The sequence below is a fragment of the Lagopus leucura genome, unplaced genomic scaffold, assembly GCF_019238085.1.
Source record: "Lagopus leucura isolate 7727_CA_CO unplaced genomic scaffold, USGS_WTPT01 Super-Scaffold_1, whole genome shotgun sequence".
NCBI classification, from domain to species: Eukaryota; Metazoa; Chordata; class Aves; order Galliformes; family Phasianidae; genus Lagopus; species Lagopus leucura.
In genome coordinates this window covers 19295452-19320620 of record NW_024962250.1, presented here as the reverse complement: position 1 = coordinate 19320620, position 25169 = coordinate 19295452, and the positions used below count along the sequence as shown (strand labels likewise).

The 25169-nt window shown below is 42.2% G+C and overlaps 2 protein-coding genes across 16 annotated transcripts in view; one reads left to right on the top strand and one right to left on the bottom strand.

Moving 5' to 3' along the window:
• The window catches only part of RALGAPA1 (Ral GTPase activating protein catalytic subunit alpha 1), a 113681-nt gene extending 93355 nt beyond the window's left edge, over positions 1-20326 (top strand). For 10 of the 15 annotated variants that reach the window (XM_042887982.1, XM_042887897.1, XM_042887643.1 and 7 more), the window contains 3 exons: positions 11773-11897; positions 12524-12554; positions 19970-20052. In XM_042887982.1, the coding sequence (XP_042743916.1) occupies positions 11773-11897; positions 12524-12531 (133 nt within the window). In that variant the 3' untranslated portion in view covers positions 12532-12554; positions 19970-20052. Of the gene's footprint in view, positions 1-11772; positions 11898-12523; positions 12555-18084; positions 18088-18342 lie in introns of all 15 variants that reach the window. The other 5 variants (XM_042888144.1, XM_042888063.1, XR_006181636.1 and 2 more) reach the window with 4 other exon arrangements.
• A 2543-nt stretch (positions 20327-22869) lies between these two features.
• Positions 22870-24207, bottom strand: INSM2 (INSM transcriptional repressor 2). Its single transcript, XM_042862838.1, has one exon. It carries the CDS (start codon positions 24205-24207, stop codon positions 22870-22872), a length of 1338 nt encoding a protein of 445 aa, XP_042718772.1.
• Between the last annotated feature and the right edge of the window lie 962 nt (positions 24208-25169).

The window sequence follows — 25169 nt, the reverse complement described above, 5'->3', positions numbered from 1 at the left end:
AAAAAAAAAAAAAAAAAAAAAAAAAAAAAAAAAAAAAAAAACAATGTAATAAACCAGCATAAAGCAAGGATTAAAAGTTAGTATTACAGTAATTGGAATTACCATATGGTAGTCCAAAGAACATGAGTCCTAATCATGGCCCAGCCAATCAAAGTAATCACAATATACTTTCTAGACGTTAGAAAAAATAGTGTAATTGCTGATTAGCTGCACCTGAATAGATCTTTGGGTCACAAATGTATCTATTTCCTTCAGAATGCTGCTTCTTCTGAACATAGAAGAGTGAAGGGTATTAGAAAATCTTTTAATTTCTGCTTGCTAAACCATAGTTACCATCCATCTGTTCGTGCCAATTGTGGAAAAAGGTCAGTTTTCAGCAAAGCCTTGTATTTCACAGAAGGTATGTGAACTGAAATTTCACAGGGGACATGATGGTTCCTGATTCTTAGTGATAAACTATTGGGGCCAGCAGGGTTGGCATATGGTTCAGCATGATATGAAGGCTTGGGTTCCCTGGCTTCACTCCTTTGGCGTTGAACTGATAAAACCTGGCTCTTAAGTATTGTTTCACTGGACACCAATCATGGGCAGCAGGAACTGCCCATTTAACTCTCTGTGGGAAGGAAGCCCAGACTGCATTCACAATAGTACCATTGTAGTGTTGCAAACTGCTCTCAACAGCTTGACAGCACTAGGGAGGAGGGAGAAAGGGCTGATTTACTAATTGCTATTCAAAATAAAGGAAGAGGGAAGTAACTGAAAATTCGTTTTTGTTTTCATCATTTGAATGCCTTTGCCAGTCTTCTAGTTCTAAAAATTGCAGAAGACTTTGCTACCATCTAAAGAGGCTTACAAGTAGATTATCTTGTATCCACTGCAGCAGCCCACAGTGAAGATAAAATGTTTTCTAGGTAGTTGTAATGATTATTCAAGTGTAGATTGGAATTAAAGACGGAATTTCTCTTTTGAGAATTGTCCCTGTTACTGTGTAGTGTGGAATTGCAAATTAATTTATGTCTATATCTGTAGTCTTTTTACTGGACAATGTTTAATATCATTTTATATCTTCAATTTTTGCAGTTTTCGGCAAAGTCTTTCTGAAAGGCGTTTTCATAACTATTTATCTCATCAACTAATAAATCTATATATGCAGAGATACTTAAGATAGAAATCTAAACTTTTGAGTATATGAGAACAGTGGACTTCAGCATTCATCAAGTACCTGAAGCAGAGCCAGTTTTGCTTTTGTATTTTTACATGCATGAACGTCATTTGCTGGAGTTTAGACCAATACAGTGCTGAGTGTTGGAATAGGGATAAGCCCCTCTCTCCAAATCTGGAGTCAGTGCATGTGGCAGCACTTCCCTCTGGCCTATATATTATTTGTAGGCTGAAGCAATGGTTGAAATGGCTGGACATCTCTCCCTGGCACATTTGGGGCAGCATCCTTAAACTTCAGCCCTTTGGCTGGTCATGTCATTGCTTCTCCTGCCACTCGTCTGTAACACGGCAGTGCCACATTGGAAGCACTTTGTGAGCCATTCAGTCTGCCTCGGGGAACCTGCTTCCAAAGGAGTCCTGAAACTGGGTAACTGTGATCATCTGCAAAATAATTAACACAACACACCATCAAGTTTCATTGATTCTTGTCTGGGCAATGTTAGTAAGACAAATCCTCCCTGGAAGGTGAACTGGAAATTCTTCCTACATGAGAGCTGCAGCACTGTACCATCACTGTTTTATTTTCACCTCCATAGCCTGTTATCACAACATAGGCTAGTGGGGATGTTTTTAAATGCTGTAATTAGTCTTCTGACTGCATCACAAGTAAATTTAATGAGTAATCTGTTGCAATCCTGAGGTATTTTTCCTTCCAGTACTGTTAGTCATTTGATCACACTGTTGTTCATGCTAAATTGCAGTTCAGGGTTTGTAAATTTTGTACACAATAAATGGTAGCAAAACTGAGACTTTCTTCTATATGTTTGTGTTAATCAGCTGCTGCTATATTTCAAACAGATAATTCATTGAATGCCCGTTCTTCCTCTTACTGCAGAGAAGATTATATTTAAGTCAAGATTAATGGATAGATTCTGATGTTAAAACCCAGTCTCTGAGCCTGACATTCCCTAGAGGCATATAGTGCATTAGTTCAAGCCAATATGCTGCTTATCATAGATGCTATGACACTGTCTTGAATGACGGTTTACTGTACTTTGTTACTGCTTACTCTGGTAATAAAATCACTATATTGTGTTCTTGATAATTACAATATTAAATAGAAACTTAATTTGATTACTGCACATTTAGATACAGATAGTTCTTAAGTAATTGCCCGCTGTAAAATTTCTGATACTCATTTTTTTTCACTCACGAGGTGTGTTCTGTCAGTTTAATACTTAGTTCAGTCACCTTAGCTGAAAAAGTGTTGAAAAAAAGATCAAAATGGGATTTTCAGTAAAAGGCAGTACCTTTTATCTTTTTTTTCACTTGAACCTTGTTGTTTTAAGATCATTCCTTAAGATGCTTTTGTTTGCCAAAGTCCTTAGAATAAAATAACTGTTAGGCTATACAGAGTAGAAGAATTCAATAAATATTATTAATTCTGAATTTTTTTCATCTTACCTTGGAAATTGCTAAAAATCTGGGAATCAGTGTTGTCATTTTTTTTTGCTTGAGTGATTGATCAGAATTAGAATCTATTCAGTTTAATAAGTGTAATCTCAAAATATTTTGATATGGCTGCCTTAAAACAATGACTTTTTATATAGTTGTTATGTAGTTTGATTCAAGAGAATACTTATACTGAATGTGAGATTTATGGTAAGTCCATGACAGTTGCAGTTTAATTCTACGCATCTTTTATGTGCCTTTTCTAAAGGAGCTTGGTACAGAGTGGTTACATTTTTCATTTCATAATTGAGTGTTTTAAGTGGTTAAGCATGGTCCAAATTTTATCTAATTCCAGTTTGTGTTAATGGTGCTACACTCACACTGCTTTAGCACCTGTTATGGATTTTGAGTCATCTGGCAGCCCGTGGGACTTAGATAAAGAAGTACCAGGTGTCCTGCCTGTCTCTTAATTGAGACGCAATGTAAACAATATAGACTTGGCAATATGGTTACAGGAATGGATTAAAGCCTCGCTTTGTCTGCTCTGATGAATCACAGCTTTTTCTTCGCAGAAGATGTTATAAACCACTGAAGAATTTAGTTAGCTTTAAGATCTGATGGAACAAGATAAAAAAATAAACAATACATCAAGGATATTCCTAGAAGGACAGTACTGGGTTTTCCAATGAAAATGTAAGCATCAATTACAATTTCTTGCAATAATTTAGTAACTTTGCAAGTGCTTACACAGTAAAAATAAAGATTCTTATAAAAATCCAGATAAAGTCAATGCCTTCCAATGTATAATGTGGTGATAAACTAGGCAGAAAGCAATACACTGACTCAGAAGCACTCAGTGGCTCCAAATATGCCTAGATAATGCTTGCCCTTTTCATCATTTAACTATAGTTATCTATACTGGAATTAATCACCTTTAACTGTAAAATTAGTACTCTTAAAAAAGCTTCTAAATGGCAAAAATGTATGTTATAATTTACCCCAAAATTTTCAATTCATTAAAATATATTGAACTTTTTAGTAGCATAAAAAATAGCATGTAGTTTTAATTACATTCATTTAAAGAATTATGCGAATATATGCATTAAAAACAATTTTCAAAACCTAGAATGATGAGATTAATTTGTATGGATTTATCTATTATTTATTTCTGTATTTTAATCATGAAGATATATGCCTCAGAAATTGTCAGAGAACCCTTTGGCAGTTACAGTTTGTGTTGAGAAGGATTTTCATTAAGGATGCTAGATACTGCATTTTATGCTTACTTAAATTCTGTTGTCTGTTACTTACTTTTAATACTGATTTAATTTTAACAATATATCTACTTTACTAGGTAGTTTGTCATATTAATGCTTTACTTTTTAAATTTACTGGGTTTTGATAATTAGCACTGAGTCCCTTCCGAAGTTTTAAGATATCTTCATGAAAGGCAACTTAGAACTTTAAAAATATTATGGTGGGTCCTTTGAGTTTTATGTTCTGTTTTATGAGTAAGGAAATAGATTGTTATGTTTTACAAAAGTGCTGTCACTAATACTGAGAAAATGATTTCTCTGGGGGTAAAAATCACCTTAGAAAACTGTAAAATTATTCACCTTTTCAGTAGTGTCAAGCATTGTAATTTTTTGTTTCTTCTCTTTAACCTGAAAATCTTGCACTGGATATGAGAGGCATAAACTGAATTCTGCTTTATAAATCATCGGTGACGTGGGTAAACTCCAATTCTGTATGCGGACACTGCTTTCATTTACAGCATATCTGTGTAATGCACAGAGCAAAATATTTATGTGCCAGTTTTCAATATTGGTAGTATTTAAGAAACAGAAAAGAATCTAGGCTGACTTTGAGAAATAAGTTGACATGAGTTAATAGAAGTTACAGTTGGGAAAAAGAATCTTTGTATACCGTGCAAAATAGATGCGGGAACCACTGAAGTGCATTGAGTAGGTGCTACTTCCACAGTCACTTTTCAAAGTAGAACAGAACTTTAAGTATTCCTCTCAATGTGGCCAGCTGATACTGATCTCCCACCTACATAGAATACGCAGCTAGTTGCAGGGCTTCCAACACTAGATCAATAGCATCCCAACTTAGATCCTTAATTCTAAGAGGCAACAAAAAGTACAAATTGTTGTGACTCAGTATGACTTCAGCTGATTTGACAACCACTGAACAATCTCTTTCTTTCAGAGTGAGATTTTCTGGAAAAAAAAACTTCCATTTCAACAAGTATGATGGTTGGGTTTTGTCAAATTCTACCTAAGGTTGTAACCTTAGGTTTTAATCTGTACTTGTTATCTTTTTCTGGAGGCAATTGTCCTTCACTTCTTTATGACAGAAATTGAAATTTACAAGGAAGAATCTGCCTAATAAAATTGTTGGTTTCTTCGTTCTAAATACCTCAGATTGTAGCAATTCTGCAGGGTTTGAACCCCTTTTCAGACCCAGGAATCTAGAAGCTTAAAATCCTACAAAATCTGCCATTTATTGTGCCTCACTATTTTCTCTCTTTTTTTTTCCCCCTTTGGTCTTTAATATCCTGGGAGCTTTTTTGACTGTTGACAATATTGCACTGTTATTTTTCCTTGCAAAGAAGTGGGCTTCTAAATTTGCTGAGGGGGGTAGATATAAACAAGAAGGTGCCATCTTACGTAGCTTTTCTTAAAACATCGTTAATCTCTTTTATACATTGTGCGTGCAGTCAAAAAAAGCAGCCTCTTGTAGGTGTTCATTAAGCCTACAAACAAGTATATCTGGATGGAAGACTTTCATTTTCCAGTTAAAAATTGAGCAGTACTTTGGCTACTGCTTGCCTAAACTGTTTTTCAAATGCCTGGTTTGTACTCTCCACAATCATATCAATATTGTATTGACTTCTTAGATGATTTTGCTAACAATTGAAACTGCCAGGGATGCAGCTGTACATGTATTTCTAACAATGGTTTGTAATTTAACCTGAGATGGTCCATCATGCTATTTAGAAATGCATTCTCTGGCTTTTGTTCTAAAAGGTATTTCTAGGCAATCATCAGAAGATTCTCTCTTTCCTAGCAGTGGAATCAAAGGCTCTCAGATTCTACATACCGTCAGTGTTGTGATCACATATACACTGTAACACCAATACACTGTTCTATTGTGATATGCTAAACAAATGTGCACATATATATATATATATGTACATACATAAGCATCAGAATGGATGATTTATTAATAAAACTTTCATAGAGGTGCTTGATATTGAGATTTTTATTCAATTTGTCTGGATGAGAGACAGCGATAGGAAAAAGATGCAAAAAACAATAGCCCACATTTTTACTGTCTTTCATATGCCTTTTGAAACTCCTTTCCTTTTGTTATAATTCTGATTTCTAAGAAAACAGTTGTGTTTTCTCTTTACTGGGCTTAACCAGGGCACCAATTAAGGGGCTAGAAATACCTGCAACGTTGCTGGGCTTACAGCTGGAAACTTCGTAGTTGTGGGGTATTTCCTGAATTATTGTGACTCTGATGCCTTTTAAATCATCCTGAAGTCATACTGAAGTCATTTACTAAAATGGAAACTGTAGCATGACATTTGATTGTTGTATCTGAAATGGTAGATGCTTCTTTTGACAGGTAGAAAATTACAGGATTTCTGCCATTGATGTCTTTTGGTACTTCACACATGCAGTCATTTAAAAATTTTTTGAACAAATGACATACTGACCTTTCAAAGAGTATTTACAATCATTAGAGATCTTTCTATAATCATTTTTGTGTACTACTGAACTGTGCCTTCAATCCTTTTTAAATTTTCCATCTTTGAATGCATTTTCCACCATTATCTTTCTCCTTAGAAGCTCCTTAGGAAATCTGTTGTGATAATACATTTTCTCATGCCTCTTGCTCATGCATCTGTCTATCTGTTGAGCAGAGGCTGGTGTTTCTTTACTCATCTTACTTGTAAGGTGGCAGTGCATAGAGCTTTGAAAGCATGTTTACTGGATCAGTTCCCACACAAATACAACAGGAGTTAACTCAGTAGTTATATCAGTCATCTAAGAAATGAGTGGTTTCCAGTTTTGAGGCCACATCTACTGCCTCTTATAAGAATGTCATTCTAGTCATTGGAACTGAGGACATTTTGTAATAGGTGCACTTGGTTCACTGCTGAAATTGCTCTTCGTTTCATAAAATGTCCTCATCATCACAGGGAGAGTACATGCTCATCTGTATAGAGCAGTGGTTATAGTACTTTGGTGAGAGAGAAGGTTATGGCCCCTGAGCTTATGGCACCTGCTCAGGAAGTCTTCAGTGCCAACACTAGAATTTCTTCTCCAGTTCTTTTATAGATCTAGCATGTAGATGCTCCTGTAAGACAGATAACACAATTTTGAAGAGACATATTCTTAATTAAAGTCTTGAGAATTTTACTCCATGTTGAAACTACCTTTCCTTTGTATTTTCTCAGCTTCGGGTTAAATGAAATATTAGGATTGGTACTCTGGTGATGACTATAATGTGTTAATCATGAATTCATACTTCTTTAATTGTTAAATAGTAGATAGGTTACTTGCAATACATATTACTCAATTCTAAAGCTTACGGGCTGACTTTTTACTGAGTTTAGAAGGATGTAAATACAAATGGAGAAGAAAAGTGTAGTTAGATTGAGATTATAAACCTATGGAAATGATTATGAATAGATGATCTGACATAAGAACTTGAAAGATGGAGACAGTAGATGGGGCTGGGCAATGGGAAGTACAGCTTACAGAGATTGCATGATTAGAATTGCAAGAAAGAAGGATTTGAGACAAATACCTAGAGATGAAGGTAATTAGGAAATAGATTTCCTCATCAAATGGAAGGATGACAAAATTGTAAATAAAAAAATGATCTATGAAGGAATTGTTTTGAATATGAAAGAAGGAGATGAGGATGGTGCATGAAGGTGCATGCAAGAAAAATATTTTACTTGTATTATCATGTCATATGTGTAATCATAGACAGTGTATAAACATGACCATAGACCACAATCTCATTTTACTGAGATGTACAGACTAGACAAGTGCTGTTTGTGTCCTCAAAGTTTAAAAGTTAAGTCTAAAAATGACAAAAAATGAAGGAGGATGCAAAATATAAGGATGTGTGAAACAGTAGTGAGAAGTATGAATGGCTGTGTGACCTGAATGCCAACAGATTATAAGCCTTCAAAGATGTCTTCTTAGCAGTTTTAATCAAATTGATCAAGTAGTTAATGACTACTGCAAGGAAATGGCAAATTGAAAATGATATCCAAAGAGAATGCCCGTCAATGCCCTGTGGCTCTGGGCAGCCTGGTCTAGTGGTTGGCAGCCCTGCACATAGCAGGAAGGTTGAAACTAGATCATCGTTGTGGTCCTTTTCAACCCAGACCGTATTATGATTCAAAGCAGGATGCCCCGAAAGTGGACTCTGCTGTTCTGAGTATACAAAAATTCACATCAGTTGTAATGCAAATGAAATGTTAGTTGCAGTGACCGCAACTTGAATGACCTGTAGAGGTGCAATTTCTGGCTTGTTTGTTGTTGTTATATTGATTGTATATTGCATGGCTACAACTTCTGAAAAAATATAATGAAATAATTTAATCAGATCTTTGGATGTTTTATTGTGCTTTTTGTGTTATGTTTCTGCCAGTTTTTAGCTGACAGATTTGAGTGTCTATACAGTTAATGTATATCTTGCACTTCTATCCATTCTCTTTTTTGTCAGTTAGCATCTTCTCAGAAGCAGAAAGCTTATGGCACGGTTAGTTTGTGTTTAGTCACAAACTTTCTTTTTTAGTGACAAACTGATTATTTCTCTGCTGGTTTTGTCTGTGTGTCCTTCCCGTTCTGTCTTAATTGGGATGCTAGTGGCAACATCCACTCACAGTAAGAATGTAGCCTGCATTTCCACTGTTATTACTAGCCAATGAGTTTGTGTGTGCCACTCAATTTATAGGTGCTAATAACTCTTCCCTAGAGAGCAGCATTTTAAAGAAATAAATGTCTAGCCTAATAGAAGTAATGCAAAAATTAACCTCCATGGGATTGGATACTTGCAGATAAGTAGCATTTAAATGAAGTGTAGAGCTGGATTATCTCAGTCAGAAATGCATAAAAATGAAGTTTTAAAATACTGGAATATTTTTGAAGTACATGCAAGTAGTTGTAAGTGTCCAAACCTCAGCTACTCATTTTCTAACACAGAAGAGCTGTTCTGAGGAGATTGTATCTTCTTAGTGCAAGGTTTGGACTTGACTTACACATCAGATTTGTGGATATTTTTTTTGCAGAGTTCTGTTTTTGACACAGTGCAGATAGTTTTGAGGATTGCTAAGACGAGAGGCAACCAGGCCAGCTGAATTACCTTTCTCTGAGTGTGCTAAGTGTGCATTTGAATTAGTCTTCTAGAACTGATATAAGCATGTCCTTTCCACTGAGTAACAAAAATGTCATTATCCTCCTCAGTCAGCATCTGTGTCAAGACTTCTTTATTTGGTTAGGAGATGGGTACATAGACTGGAGAATGAGAAAGTCCTTGTTGCATTCAAAGTGGTAACTTTCCTTCATTTCTGCCTTATTTGTGTGTAAGCTTTGGATATAATAGGATAACCTGAAAGATTTTCTTCAGAGACCTCTAAAAGTAGAGCATTTGAAAAGGAGGTAGGTGTCTCCACCCTACTTTACCATGAAACATTTTACCCATTCAAGCAGACTTTTAAAAACAGCTTGTTTTGATAGCAGCCTGTTCTCCTGTGGGCCTTCAGCCTTTGCTTCCTGGCAGCACCTTTGGTGCGAAAAGAGAGTGATCAATTGGGAGACTATCAGTGCCAGCATGCATAGAGTGATAAGTTAACACACCACTGGGAATTTCTAGGGCCCACCAAGATACTTCACTTCTAATGTGCTAACAAGCTCATTTTTCTACCTCTTGCCTCTTCAGTTATTTTTTTTTTCTCAGAAGAGCTTAGAAGTTGAGTGCATCAGGCATAATGAAAAGCTCTGTAGGAGGGAGAAGCAATAACCCCATTTTTCCCTTTTCAGCCAAATAGAAAATTAGTTTCTGGTAATACACAAAGGCCAGTATATTTTGTGCAAGGGGCACTGCTGTGAATCAAAGGACTCTATTAACTGCAGAAAATTCAGCAGCTGTGAATCTCCCCCAATGAAAAAAAGTGCTTTTCAACAAGTTGTGAGATATGTAGTATTATTTAGACTTCAACCATCAGTTTCATCCTCTACCACTTATACATAGCCTCTTTAAAAATGTTCTATATTACTCTTCTCTCTTAAGGCTCAACGCTATGTTTATCCCCCAACCTAACTCTTTACAATAGGAGATTTTTGTATTTTCTCTTGTCCCAGTGCTTCTATCATAGCTTCTCCAGATAGAGAATTCTGCTGGGTTTCAGCTCTCTCTGGATCCAAAAGACAAAAATTGGAGCACAGATTTTAAAGGTAAAATTGTTTTGCAGTTTCACTGCATAACCAAGTTGTGATCTAAGGAAACACCACTAAGCTGATCATATTCAGTAGAAAGTTGTTTTCAGATAATACAGTCTCTGCATTCCTATGATTAGATGTACTGCAAAATATATAGTAAATACTGTACAGAAGAAAAGTTCTGTAATAGTTGAACTCTAGTTTTCATAGCTAAGATGAAGGGTATTGTTTCCAGCTGTAATATAGGGCTGAGAATATTTATTATAAATAACTGAAAACGATTATTTAAAATGTTAGCACTTGTTAATAAAAACCGTAGTCACTTCTAATGCAATTCTCTTAATTTACTAAAATATGTGTGCAAGATACAGAGATGAATATTATCCCCATTTCACAGACGAAATTGAGTCAAAAGGGAAGTTTCCTCACTCCCTCTCCTGCTCCAAAAGAGCAGCAAACCAGAAGTCAGACCTCAGAACCTTTGAGAACTGATTCTGAGTACATTCCTCCACTGAATGCTGATTTGGATTTTATTGTGCATATTTTTTGCTTGGTTGGTTTCGTTTTGGTTTTTTGTTTTTTTTTTTTTTGAAGGGGTAATGGAGACAATATATATGTATGTATGAGGTGAACACAATCTTACTATCAACAGATAAATTACAAAAACAAGACATGCACAATCATAAATGTCAGGAAAAAATTTTGGTCATGTTGTGTTTATGTGAGATAACTTGGGAAAGTCTCTGACATTCAGCACATTGAGTCCAGCTGGAGGACTTTGAAAGTTGTCAGAGAAAAGGTTAACTGATTTCTCAGTTCAGGAACTATATGACGTGAAGTCAGCATGGTAGTTTTTCTTGATAATTGTATGTTGCTGCCTGCTGCTCTACATTTTGACAGCCATTTCCATAGTTGCTTTCGTGAACAGCAGAAATATTCTCTCTTTTTCTCGCTCTCTCTGTGCTAACAGCACAATCAGGCCTGCTGGAACAAGCAGCCTGGAGAGGGTTCTTCAAAAGCAGCAACACTTCAAGACACTGCTCTCTTGTCAATAATATCAGAAAGGGAGAACAAGGTGAAAAGGAAGAAGAACAGTATTTTGCTGTCAGTGCCCTGCCAGCTCCCCGTTAGCTGGTATTTAGGGGTCTCGCAGATTCTCTACAAATACTTTTGCATGTTTTAACAGCATAATCAATTAGGGTTTTTTTCCCAATACCCAAATTAAAGTCTGTACTTATCTTAGCTGCATGTGTGTTCAGGGATTATGGAAAGAGTTTGTCATTGCAAAGTGCAAAATGAATTATTTTGTTAATGCTCACGTTACTTTTCATGCTATATTCTTAAAAATGTAGGTGTTTAATTTTAACCAGCGTAGCCAAAGTATTTTGTTTAGAGATAACATTTAAACAGCTGGAGTTTGAAAAGATTTTCGGAAAGTGTGATATGAAGCTTGAAAAGGGAATGATGTAACAATAAGGCTCACATTGATTGTATTTGTCGTACAGTTTCTATTATTACAGTGCTTCAGGTAATCTTTTGTTATCTTAAGTTATGTAAGGAATTAAAAATAAATGTGTGCCATCATTGAAATACATATTTAACATTAAGAGCTCTGAATTACTAGGCACTGTTATTTAGCAATTACAGTACGTGATATAAATTGCTCCTTAATTCTCAGCTAAACCAGCTATGAGGAGAGAGCACGATACCTGCAAACAATTGTTCAGCATCACCTAGAACCTACAACTTTTGAGGATTTTGCTGCTCAGGTTTTCTGTCCAGCACCTTACCACCATTTTCCCTCAGATGCAGGTAAGAAGAACAGTGAAGAACTGTTCTTACACAGTCTTACATCAAATGCAGTATCCTTACTTATAAAGAATGAAAATTCAAACCTTTTCATATTATTAATGGTTTCCATTAATGTGAAAGTCTATATACATCTATTAAAGAACTTCTTCAAAGTTACCTTTAGCCCTTTTTCTTTTGTCTGGCATCATGAGCCAATGCCAGACAGTAAGACTTGGCAAGCTCCTTTAATGTAGCAAGTGTATTTTCACAATGTATTTTATTGCATTCCCCCATGTAAAATTTCCATGGCTTGTCAGTACTGATTCATGTAGGCTAGTTTAGGCTAGTGTAGGCTTCTTTAATGTCAGTTTGCCTTCCCTGTAAAAAAGTTTTAAACTCTTTACATTTTTAGAATGAAAAGTTTAAAAGTAGAAACCTGAGAGCCTTGCAGTCATGTGTTTCCAGGTTGTTAGTTGCAGAGTTTTCTTAAGGTCATTTTTGCTTTCCACTGTTCCATAAGAGGATACTGCATTTTCAGTTACTAATAAGAAAATTGCTAAGAGAATGAGTAACTCAAGGCCTTCCTGTTCTGAAATTTCCTGAACTCCTTATGATTATTTCATTTATTTTATTTCCCCTCTTTTTAGATCATTAAATATCAGTTCTGTTTATCTGAAGGTAAGACAAAGTGTCCAAAAAACCCTTTGTTCCTATTACTTTTACTAGAGCACTAAGCTTGTAACCAGATTGTATGCAAACTTTCCTTGTTGCCCTTGTTCACACTAAAAAGAATTTCACACTGATTGAGAAATGACCACTACATCTTCTTAAAGTTTTAGTCTTTTACTAACCTCAGGTCTGCATGAAGCACTAACACTGGTTCTGGGATTAAGGTAACTAATGGTAGAGACAGTTGTTGAATGAGTAACACTTTATTGTATTGACCTTCGTTTCTCAGCATGAACAAGTAGTACTGAATGGCAGTGGTGTGTTTTGTACCCTGTACTGTCTTTCATTGATGTTGTAAGGCATTCTGCAGTGATAACATAGGAAAGAAGGAGAAGAAGAATGTGTAACACTTGAAATTCTCAAATAAATCAAAGTGCTATTGTGGAAAAGCTGTAAATCTAAATAAAATGCATTTTGTAAGAATTAATTAATTTGGTAAGTTATTATCTCAAAATTTGTTTCTTAATTGATAAAATATGCAGAAATAAGTTTCAGAATTACAAAAGCATTCTGACGAGGTCTGCAGACTGAGAGATGTTAAAACAGAGAGATTCTTTTGTGTGTAAGTATAAACCATGACTAGAAGTTAGTTTCGGAGTGTAAGTGGCAGAGCTATCCCAGTGTAAATAATCAAAACCAAGGGGAAACTAAATTAAAAGGCAGTAATTTAAAACTAATTAAATTAGTTCAAAGATAGTAACATAATTTAATGTATGACAACATTTGAATAGGAAGAATCTGTAACTGGAAACTTTAAAAACAATGACCAGACACACCAATCCTTGCCACTTTTCCTACCTATTGCACTCAGTATGTATTCAGCATCAGACACTCATTGTGCATAGTCTAGTGTGCTTGTATCAGTTCTGCCTGTTCACTTTTGGAAATCTCATTTCAGGCTAAGTGGTTCTGTGTTCTTCATCTAGCTTATTCTTTCAGGGAGAAGCAAAGCTACTTCTCCCCGTTGCACCAAACTAATACAGGGCATTGCTCCACATGGCAATTCCTGTGTTCCCTTAAAAATTGTCTGAGTCATACTTGCTTACTCTAACTTCTGAATTCTGAAAAAAAAAATTGATTTTTGTCTTAAGCTTTCTCTCCCATGTAATGTTTTTCTGCAGAAATCTCATTAATAGGAATTTGTGATGCATTTCACATCAGAGTGAATGCGCATGTTTACACTCCACAAAATGTGATGTCTTGTCCTAAGGGAGATGTTCTTCTGGACTTTGTGCCATATAGTGGCAGTCATCTCCCAAGCTTGATTCATCTGGAAACCACCAGTTTCCAGTTCTAATGAAGGTATACCTGTGAGTAGGGTAAATGCAGATGACCCTCAATTTTGAAGGACCATGGTCCTAAGAAAGATTCCACCAGGTTTCTACTTTCCATGGATCTGGCAACTCTTGAAAGATGAGTGTGGAGGTCTGACTTGTTCCAGGACTGCACAAAGGAGTGGCACTGGAGTCCTGCCTGGGCATCTACACACATTCATTGCACCCAGAATGACTCAAAACTTTGCAGGCTATCTGCCAGATGTTTTCACAGCACCTGAAAATTTCTGACCAGTTTCTAAAATTATGTTGCAGTTATTTTTCAAAATTAAAAATATTTTGTCTGCTTTTTATGAAGAAAGACCAGAAATAACCAGAAAATATTTCCATATGTTGGACATCACAAACTTGAATGTTTACTTGGATCATGATTTCAAAGCTTATAGTTGTTGAATATCTTCAATTTTTATAAATAATACTACATACATATAATTTCTTACTCTGAGACAGATATAAGGAAGCAGTGAAGCTACAAAAGCCCACCACCAGGCACTGTAAATTTTGTTGTGATCCTATCAGCCACTTTCAGCATGCCAAGTTTTTCAATTAATCTATGACAACTGGCCAATAGAGAGCATGCTGTTCAGTGACAGTGTACTTTTTCTGTTTATGAAAGCTTCAATCATCAACAAAAACTGTTTCCTTCCTTAAAGTAGTTGCTCATTGATACAATGTTGTTTTGGCAGCTGCTGTTTTGTCTAGATATGTAAGTTATCCTGTCAAAATATCTGCAAAATCCCCCTCCCCATGCTTAGGAACTTGACTGGCGTAATGTATGTATGCTTTTTTTTTTTTTTTTTAATTGAGAGTTACCTCTATTTAGTCACAGAATGTAATTCATTTGCTACTCCATTTTTTACTTTTTGCTGTCTCTAAAGAAAGAGTAACTGCAAACTAAGATTTCCTACTATACAGCTATTGAGTAAACCCAATTTCTGTGACACCAGAGTAGTCCAAGGAAACTGTCAGTGACAAGCTCAATGATATTGAAGGGCTTATTGACCTCATGATGCTAAGATTCTGAGTTTTAAATTGTATTGATGATTTACTTTTGGTTCTTCTTTGTGGTACTTTTTTTTAACTCTCTCTGCTACCATAAATCGGACTGCAGTATAGTAAACCTCATAGAAAGGGAACCTCTCTGCTATAGTGCCTTACTTGTGATGCCAGCAGAAGACCTTTTGATCTTATTAATCATTCCTGTGTTTTCAAGCCAGAGTTCAGCACAGTTATGCTGACTTACATGTAGAGAAGTGGAGGAATGTGGAGTCAGAGGTTCTTCAGCCTTGTACAAGAAGATCTCACGTTCTAGAGCTTGCATCATCATCCCTGCTGCTTGTTTGCTGTGTACCTTTGAATGAAGAATTTGATAATCTTTTTTATCCTGTCTTAGCCCTTACAGATGGTGGTGGTGCTTTTCTCACCGCATTGGTCTAACCACTGCTCTTGATGATGGTTGGAGTCTGTGACTGAAAACACTCTTAAAAGCAGGAGTGTTTTATGAAAGCTGTTTGTCTAGTAAGGCTGTGAAGAGTTTCTCATTATTCTTCTCCAGTCCAGTCTTATTAAGAATTTTTTGTACTTCCAAGTCAGAGCAAAACAACAGAACTTAATAAAATTTTCCAAAAATTCCACATTGGACAACTGAAACTGAAACATTAAATGTTTCTGAATAGCTGTTGACCACTTTGGTCATAGTAAGCTGAGAATCCTCAGCACTTTGAAGCAGTAAATTCAGTGTAGACTACAGCAACCTGATCTAGCGTAGATGTCCCTGTTCACTGCAGGGGAGTTGGACTAGATGACCTTTAAAGGTCCCTTCCAACTCAAATGATTCTGTGATTCTCTGACTGCTGGAGTCCCAAACAAATCAACTTCATACGTTTACTGGCGTTTACTGAAAAAAATATAATATGGTTGTCCAATTAAAAAAATCCCCAATTAAAAAAATACATGTATGTACCAAGGGATGAAATTAAAACAGCATGTACAATTCTAATTCTGGTATTTCCTAGCTTTTGAACATTTGACTTTATAGATCAATTGTTTTGTAACTACATGTAATGTGTAGTTTTTTTCCATTCTTGTTTTTGCTTAAGGCATAGGACAAAAGAGAAACTGTAACACTGATTAATAGCCATCATGATTCATAAGCAAAACTGTAACCTTAAGATTCACCACCAGTTTCTGAGAACTGGGGCAGTGCAGTGATTTGTGGTAACAGAGCGCTGTCTTATCTCTGCCTGAACCTCTACCAATGGAAAGAGTGGATGTTCAAGGTATTTGCTGATGCAGAATAGGTTTCTCCAGTAGTCAGCTTTCCAGACAGGTTCTGAAGAGTATTCTTTGCTGGACATAAGCTCTTCCACTCATGTTCCATAAACCCCTTTTGGTTGTGCATCTTTCTCGTGTCTGGCTCCAACTTTTTGTCTCCTGCTTAGCTTCAGCCCTCCAGGTCTCCAGGCCACTCACATCTCTTCCTCTGCCTCTCATCTTGCTTGGCAGCTGCTTTTGCAGTCATCCTCTCTGTACCTGCTTCTTGCTTCTTTTCATCTTTTCCGCAAACTGTTGATAGATATAATGCTTTGGCCCTAGCAAGGCTCAGCTGAGTGTAACTGATAGCCTGGCCAGCTTTGGGCTGGTGTTTGTGAGAGTGGCAGAGAGCACAAACTATTCAAGTGATTGTTCTCTTCCCTGGAGGTCAGGAAAGGCAGGGCTTGGAGTATCTTAAAATCAGAATTTACCAACATAAACAAATGGTATTTCCCTGGGTAGCTGTTCACAGAAATGACGCTCAGGAAAACACTAATCACACAACTGATGTGATAAAGCCAGAAAGCTCAACAGGCAATGGATCAGCACCCCACTGCACTCATGGTCTAAATTTTTCACCTCTGCAAGTCAGAGCTGTTGAGTGAGATGTTCCATGTAAATGGGTGTGCTATGGTGTATCCGTATCCTTTCTAAGTCAGTCTGTAGTTAGGATTCCTTTTAATGTTTAAATAGCTCCATTCTGAGACAAATAAAAATCCTACTGTCTTTAGAGGATCCTAAAAATTGTAGGTGTATTGGGAAAATGTCTCCTTTCAACTCCCCTGAATAGCTTCCATGTTCACAAACAACTGAAACAGCTTCACACTGTGATCCCACGCTATCGAACTGGTATCAAGCTGATAAAATGCTCCATGCCAGTTTGGTCAGTTGTCAAGCTTAAGAGACTAAAAAAAATAAATGACTTTTAAACATTTTTCAAACTCTTAAAAAAGTTAATTCATCTGTTTTGTTTATTTTAATTGAATTTTCTTATTACAGGTCAATTGAGAAAAAGGCCTTCTTGTTTAATCCTATTTTTAAAGTTTGGATAACTAAATATTTCATTGCACAAAGATATAAAACTTCAAACTGAAGGTTTTAAAACTTGCGAATTTATATAACCACACTTTGTGTGTGTGTGTGTGTGTGTGTGTATGTGTGCACATATAGATATATATTCATATCTAAAATCCAAAGAAAATGAGTAATCAGTCTGTTGATTCCTGTGAGACTTCAAATATATTTTAAGTGCCATTATTCTTCACTCTTCTGTTGTGGTATGTTCAGATGTGAAAATCACTTAACATGACTTCTGTTCTTTAGCAACTCTAAGTCAGTTTCTTAAAATTGGACTATATGTGAATTCTGTGATTTCTAATGTCTGTTTGCAGAAATTATGATCAAAATTTTAAGATATTACAAGAATAATATCAATAATACCCTGATTGAAATACTTGGAGTTTTAAGGCTTTCCTTATCCAGCCCTTGATAAAATTTTGAAGTATGGTTTTACTCCTTAACTTGACTAGCTCAAATCCAGTGTTTTTTCTTCTTGACGTGATTTCAGTCTCATGTGGAGATTGGCTGTAATTATAGCATACTTAAAAGATGGGACAGCTGGGGAGCAGAAGCCATATGTCAGATTGCCATTTGTTTTTCCTTCTAGGTTGTGTGTATGTGTGTGAGTATTTAACTGTTTTCACAGACTTTGAGAAAACGTTGCAGACTATGCTTAGGATGTATCTGTTGCTATAAACAAGGTTGCTGGATCTGGATAATGTCATAGAATTCTTTTCTTTCTCTCTCCCTTCCTTTTTTCTTGTAATGCTTAGTTGGTAAGTATGACACCGGATTTGTGAGCTGTTGCTTCATTGCACATAACTAACTCATCACTCTCTTTAACCTGTAGCATGAGCAGCAATTACATAATGAAATTCGAAATTCTGTTTTCTGTACTCATCTGTTAATACCCTTCAATCTCTGCGGTTCGTGTCTCATGTCTCACACCTGTTATCTTTTATCTTTTCTCCTCTCCCTTCCTCACTTCTTTCCACTTCTCCTTCCTCATCACTTCTTCATTCTCAACAAAGAAAGAAATGCTGTGATATTTCTTCTCCTTCCAAAACCTCCACTAGAAAGCATTGGCCACATCAAGGTAAAGGGCAAAGGCTTGAAACGGAAGGTCTTTCACGCTAGCTGTGAATGGTATGCTGTGCAAAACAACAATGGTTATTTTCTGTTCTCTAACTTCCACCGTTTGAAATGCTTTAATTCCTTGTAAAATTAGAACAAGATAGAATTTCAGAAAATGAGAGTGCATGTTTCCCTGCCTGCCTTTTTTTATGAGGCGCAGTAAGTCAGGCATTATCGTGCTTTTCCAGATTGTTTGGCAATGAGGTCTCCAGCTCATGAAGAGAATTACTGTCCCCAGCTGGGGAACAAATAGCAGCCCTTTTTCCTCCCCGTCACCTCAGAGGCTGGTGTAAACTGGAGAAAGAGTGTGGGGCCTTAGAGGAACGGGCAGGTAGTGGCCAGGCCAGGAGGACTCTAGGCACCCAACCCTTCAGGCTTATGGCAGTGCTTTAACTGTACTCTCAGACTTCCTATCTGAATTTTTTGCCATGATTTTATTTGACAGGAGTCTTTCCAAAGAAAAGAAAAGTTCTGTTTTTAGCGGGGGTTTTTTGAACCCATTATATGTGAAATGTTAACTGAGAGAGAAGTCTCTTCAGTTCTGATTATTGCATTATTATTATTATTTTAAAAGCATTACCGTGATGCAGACAGAATAGCAGGCGATGTTCTTTCTGGCTTACCGAAGCCGGCAGAGGTTTTCCATTGACTTCTGTAGTACTGAGCTGCTGTCTGCAGTTTACACAGCTCAGAAGTGGTCAGCGCCAGTGGGGGGACTGGGGCCAGGCAGCTGTTGGTCTCTGCAGATGGCTGATCAAATCAGTTTAGTTTTGTGCATGTGAGTTTGCAGTGTCCCAGTTCTGTACCCCGGAGGCAGAACGTAGCTGCCATGTCGCGCTGCCTTTCCCATAATACCTATTGGCAGAAGCAGGCAAAGCTGCATGAGAGGGGCTTCTGTGGGGACGTCGCTGCAGAGCAGCTTTGGGTGTGAGGATGAGCTCTGCACCATTATCTCAAATTCATCTTGTTCCTTTTACAAAGAACATGGGATGCGAAGTGCATCCAGCTCATATGATCTGTTCAAGCTTTGCCTCGTGGGCCCTGCAGGAATTTGGAGCACTGATTGAAGTTCAGGTGGGAAGAGGTGTTCTGCTCTCCCAGCTCACTCCACCTTTTCAGTTGCGTCCCTAGAGCTCCCTTGGCACGCGATGGGCTCTTATTTTTCATGCTGTCATAAAGACTGAACTCTGTGGGGCGATGGCCTACATAATCCCTCTCCATCCCTGCAGGCAGCTAGAGAGGGGTCAGTCCCACTGCATAGCAGAGTTACAGTGCCCACCTCAGTGCTGCGTCAGTGGCTGAGGGCAACAGTTAACGTGGCCTTGCAGCCCAGTGGCCCCTGGCACCACCCTTTCTCTAGAGCTGGTGCTGCAGCAGTCACTGCAGCCACCCGCAGCTGGTGAGGGGCTGGTGCACATGGTGGGTTGCTGGCAGCACGGGGCTCCTGTCTGCCCTTGTGTACAGATGCCCACGCTGCGGCATGGAGGCAGCACTGACAGCCTCGGTTCTTGCTGTCCTCTGCAGGCTCCTGCCCAGAGACTCAGCCGGGAGAGCCTCCAGCAGCAGCAGCAGCAGCGCAGGCGGATGGAACAGACTTAGCCTCACCCATGTCTCCTCGGACTAGCAAGAGCCGCATGTCCATGAAGCTGCGGCGCTCCTCGGGCTCAGCCAACAAGTCCTGAGGGTGGGGTGCCCGCAGCTTCCTGACAGCACCCACAGCCTGCAGCTGGAGGACAGCACCCGGTCCCTGCCTACCCATCTGTGTGCTTGTTTTAAACAGCGACACTGGAATTTTACTTTCGTATTTTAGCATCTTTTTTTTTTTTAAGGGTTTTTCTTTGTTGTTGTTGTTTGGTTGGGTTTTTTTTTTTGTTTTGTTTTTTGTTTTTTTTTACTCAAACTCCAGGCTCTTTTTTTTTTTTCCCTCCCCCTTTTCTTAATTACAATTTTTTCCCTTTTTTTTTATTTAGTGTAGCCTGCCCTCTGTACCTGTTACTGTGCTCTGTGATGAGGACACCTCCCCAGAAGTCCTTTTTAGCTCTGGTTGATCTGAGTGACATGAGAATTGGAGACTGCCATTTGGTTACACCATATTTATTGTGCCCCATTGCAGTTTCCTCTGAAACAAAGAAAGAAATATGTACAATTTGAAAAATGAACGTACAGTTTTAAATTGGAGTTGCATTTGTAAAGTTTCTGTCAGATGTCACAGTGCTAATGCACAGCCTGTGTGCAGATTATTTATGTTAAGAATGAAATACTCCAACAGTCCTTCAGGCATTACAGAGCCCAAACAGAGTAACTTGCACGCAGCAGCAGCTCCTTCCTCACAGAGCAGTGTGTCATGTCGTAGCAGCGCAGGTGGTGCCATCATCTATGCCAGAAAAGATAAAAATCACTGTGCTGAAGTTCTCCTTCTGCTTGGCTTCCAAATATTTTTATAACGTTTGCTTTTCAAAGTGGTATCAGTAGTCAGTGCCACTGAGTTCCATGAGTTTTAGCCTTTCTCACCAGACTGCTGGGCTATATGTGTGTCATCGCTCCTTAAAAACCAACAACAAAAAAGCACTTTCCTGATATAAACTCATTGCTCTGATGCTGTGTGCTGCGGAAGCAAAGGGAACACACTGCAGGATCGGACTTGCAGTGCTGCTGATTCAAGCCCCAAGAGCAGCTCCGTACACGCATTCCACCCATCCAGAGATATTTTCCTACCGGAGATGAGATGCTCACATTTTGGGGCTGGCAAACAACAGAATGCTGTTAACAAAATGTAGCATGGCATCGGTACTAACTGCATGTGTAAATATATCATATGGGCAACAGTAAAAATATAAATTATGTATTGTCATTCATGTAGTATCTACAAATTTGTAATGGTTGAAGAGAAGACATGCTATTTAATAATACAATAAAATTATTCTTACCACCTTTTGTGTATTAGTCATTCACCTCAGCTGCTAGATTTCTGCTCCAGTTTGTAAAAGGTCAGCAAACTGCGCACAGGGCGGCTGCCAGGGATATGGGGCTTCCGCTCCTACCGAAGCTCAGGCTGTGAGCCAGCTCTGGGAGCACTTCCCCATCCACCATAGGAACGTGTGGGATCCCCATCCCCAGACGTGGGGAACAAGGCGCCCGGCAGCACAAAGTGCAGCTTAGTGCTGCTGCCGACTGTAGGAACAGCCAGCAATCGTTGGGTCCGCAGGGTCCGTAGCCCTTTTCCCTTTGCTCATGCAAGCAGAGAAAGAGGATGATAGTTTAAAAACGCACAGTGACACTGAGATCAGTGAGAAGAACAGGCACTTCTAGCTGAACCTCAGTTACCACCAAGAGTCTCACAGACGCACTGTTACAACAAAGCCCATTGCTTCTTTGCAGGGCACAGCGGGCTGCAGGTGGGGCCTCGGCGGGCAGCACAGAGCAGCCTAATGGGCTGCTGGATGCTTTCTGATTTCCAGATCCTGGAACCCAAACACAAAATGAAGCATTATCACTTGCTCTCAGCCCTTGGGCATGATACATGCGAGCACCCTGTTGTGTGCAACAAAATTCATCGCTTTTAATGAAAAGACGGAAATACTCTGCATGCTCCTTTCCCAGCGCTGTAGCGAAGGCTGCCTGGGATCGGTTTGGTTCTTCAGCACTCACTGAACAACCTGCTTCTCCCCCCGGAATTCAAGCAAGGCGTTCGCTTTGTTTTAGAACATTTATTGAATTTGCTCTTCCTTACTTTTGGCCTTATCCGCGATCACATTTGGAAACAAGCAGCACCGCGTGAAAATAAATAAATAAATAAATAAATAACCAACCGAACGAAGAAATACAGCCCGGGACGCCGGCAGCGGGCGGGAAAGGCCGCGCCGCGTCGTAGCGCCGGGCAGGGCGCCGCAAAGCACGGGGCTCGCCGCACTACAGCAGCAGCGGCGCGGCCCGGCTGCGGGACACCGGCTGGCAGCAGCGCGGGACCCGTGGCAGCCCCGGAGCGGCGCGCACTGTGCCGCAGCGCGGACGCACGGAAGGAGCGGGAGATGCGTACTTAGCACGGAGAGCAACGCCTCGCGTCTTAGCAAGCGGACAGCACGAATAAGTTCCCATACGATTTTCTAGCTATTATGTGACCGGACACCGACTGAACGGGAACATTCACCTTCCTGACTATTTGGTACATAATACAGCGAACGAAACACTTCACAATAACTTCAGAGGTGAAGCTCGGGGCCTAAGGCTATTGCAACAAGGTCACTAGGTCGGGCTCCTTTCTCACGAAAAAAAAAATAATTCCTCTCTTTAAGTACCGTCTGTACAGCCGCGCTCCCGCCCCGCCCGGGGCTGCGGCCCCTCCGCCTCGCGGCCGCGCGGACACGGACCGCGACGTTCCATAGGAATTACAGCGCGGCCGGGCCCGGCCCGGGGCACTCGGCGGGCTAGCAGCCCGGGCGGACGGGCACCTGAAGCAGCAGGACCTGCCTGCCTTCCGCCGGGTGGCACTTGCTGGCGTGCCGCGCCAGCCCGGGCGCGCTGAAGAAGGTGGCGGGGCACTGCTTGCAGGGGAAGCCCTGCCGCTCGCCGCCCGCCGCCCCGCCGCCCTCGGGCCGCCCGGGCGGCGGAGGCTGCAGCAGCAGCTCGTCCCGCACGGCGTGCCACAGCCGGTGCTTGTCCCTGATGTCCGCCGAGGGGAAGCGGGCGCCGCACAGGTGGCAGCCGAAGGAGAGCTGCCCGCGCTCGGGCGGCCCGAGGGGGGCGGGCCGCGGGGCGCCGTGCGTGCCCAGGTGCTTGCGGAGGTAGGCCTGCCGCCGGAACCGCTTCTGGCAGCACGGGCACGAGAACGCCTCCGCGCCGGGGGCCGCGGCGCCGCTGTCCGCGACGGCGAGGTGCTGACGGGGCGGCGCGGGCTGCGGGGCGGCGCGGGGCCGCCGCTCGGGGCTGTTCTCCTTGCCCGGCGGGGCGGCGGCGGGGCCCTCGGCGCTGGGGCCGGGCCGCGGCTTGTGCCAGCGGCGGTGCGAGGCCAGGTTAGCGGGGCAGCTGAAGATCTTGTGGCACTCGGGGCAGCGGTACTCGACGCGCACGATGCGGGAGCAGCGGTGCTGGGCCAGCGCCAGCGGGTCGGCGTAGCGCTCCTTGCACAGCTGGCAGATGAACTCGCCCAGCGGCGTGCGGCCCCCCGGCGGCTCCACGCCCGGCCGCCCCTCGGGGCCCTCCTCCTTGATGCGCAGCCCCAGCACGGGCGAGGTGGTCACCTCGTCGGCGAAGCTCAGCTTCCGCGCGGCCTTCGCCCTCTTGGCGGGCGCCTTGGCCCGTGACGGCCGCTTCAGCGCGGGGACAGACGGCGGCGGGGGCGCAGGCAGCGGCGTGCGGGGTGCCGGAGGCAGCTTCTCGACCGGCGGGAAGGCGGCGGCCAGCGGGAAGGACTCGGCGGAGGCGGGGGAGCTCGGGCACCGCTCGAAGAACGCCGCCCGCGGCCCCGCCGCGCCGCACGGCCCCCAGCCGCCGCACGGCCCCTCCGGATGACCGAGCCCGGCGCCCCCGGCATCCCCGCCGCTCGCGGTCCACGTCGCGGCGGCGGGCGCGGGGCGGGCGGCGGCGGCGCCCCCCTCCTCCTCGCCCTCCTCCTCCTCCTCCGCCCCCGGCCGAGCGGCGGGGCCGCCCTCGAAGGCGGCGGGCGGCGGTGGCGGCGGGGCGGGCGGCGGGTCCCGCTCCCGGGGGCGCGCCCGGTAGGAGCCGCCGGGGCGCCGGCTGCGCTTGACGAGAAAGCCGCGCGGCATGGCGAGGCGGGGGACGGTAGGAGCGGAGCCCGCTCTGCTTTATACCCCCGCGCCCGCTCCCGCCCGGCCGTCATCCTCCCTCCGGCGTCGGCGGCCAATGAGGAGTTGGGGCCGGCGCTGGCGGCGGCGGGGGCGGGGGCGGGGGCGGCCGGAGCCGGCCAGGGCTCCACGCTGCCGGGGCGGGCGCGGAGAGGGCGATGCGGCCCCCGCAGCTTCTCCCGGGGCACGGCAGTTCTCTCCTTGCCGAAGGGGACGCGGTACGGGGCACGGCGGCATCCCGGGCCCGGCAACCCGACGGGGTCACGGCAGGGGCGCCCCTTGCTGCCCTTCGCGGGCCGAGCCGACAGCTCTGTCGGGTTTTCCTCCCAGAAGCTGGAGGGGCTGCAGGCAAGGCTTTCGGCGCGCGCCATTCTACCGCACTTCGAGGGCGTTTCCGCAGGTCACTGTGCAGGCGTCGAGGAACGCCGCTCCTTGCGAAGCTCCGCCGCTCGCAATGCTCTGTCACCCCGGGAGCTGCTGCGATACGGCATCCGGCCGCCTCGCTGCTAGGCATCCTACAGAGCGTGAGGGATGTAAGGCCGAGCTACGGGGCAAGGAATGGCTGCAGAGCCGGCTCTGCCCCGCTGCGAGCTGCGGATACGCGTGGGTGCCACGAGTCTGCAGCCGTGCGCGGAGCGGGAGCCGCGGCATTCACCGAGTTGCTTGGGAAGTAGTGATGTACGTGTGGGGAGGAATTGCTTTGCCACGGTTCCTCCGAGCCGCCTCAAGTTGTCAGCACCTCACTTTTGGGTCATTCGGTTACCCGGGGTGAGCTGGAACAGTCCCACGGCGACTAGGCAAAGCAGCGTGCCATGGCCGATGCACAGGCTGGAGCCTTGCTCCGTGCATTGCACTGTGCCTGGAGCCCAGCCCCAGCCGCGGCTGTGCCACAGAACCCACCAAGAGCATCCTCTGCCTGCAGA

What these genes read in the sequence shown, in the direction of transcription:
- INSM2 (XM_042862838.1), bottom strand. Translation starts at nt 24,207, where the DNA reads ATGCCGCGCGGCTTTCTCGTCAAGCGCAGCCGGCGCCCCGGCGGCTCC.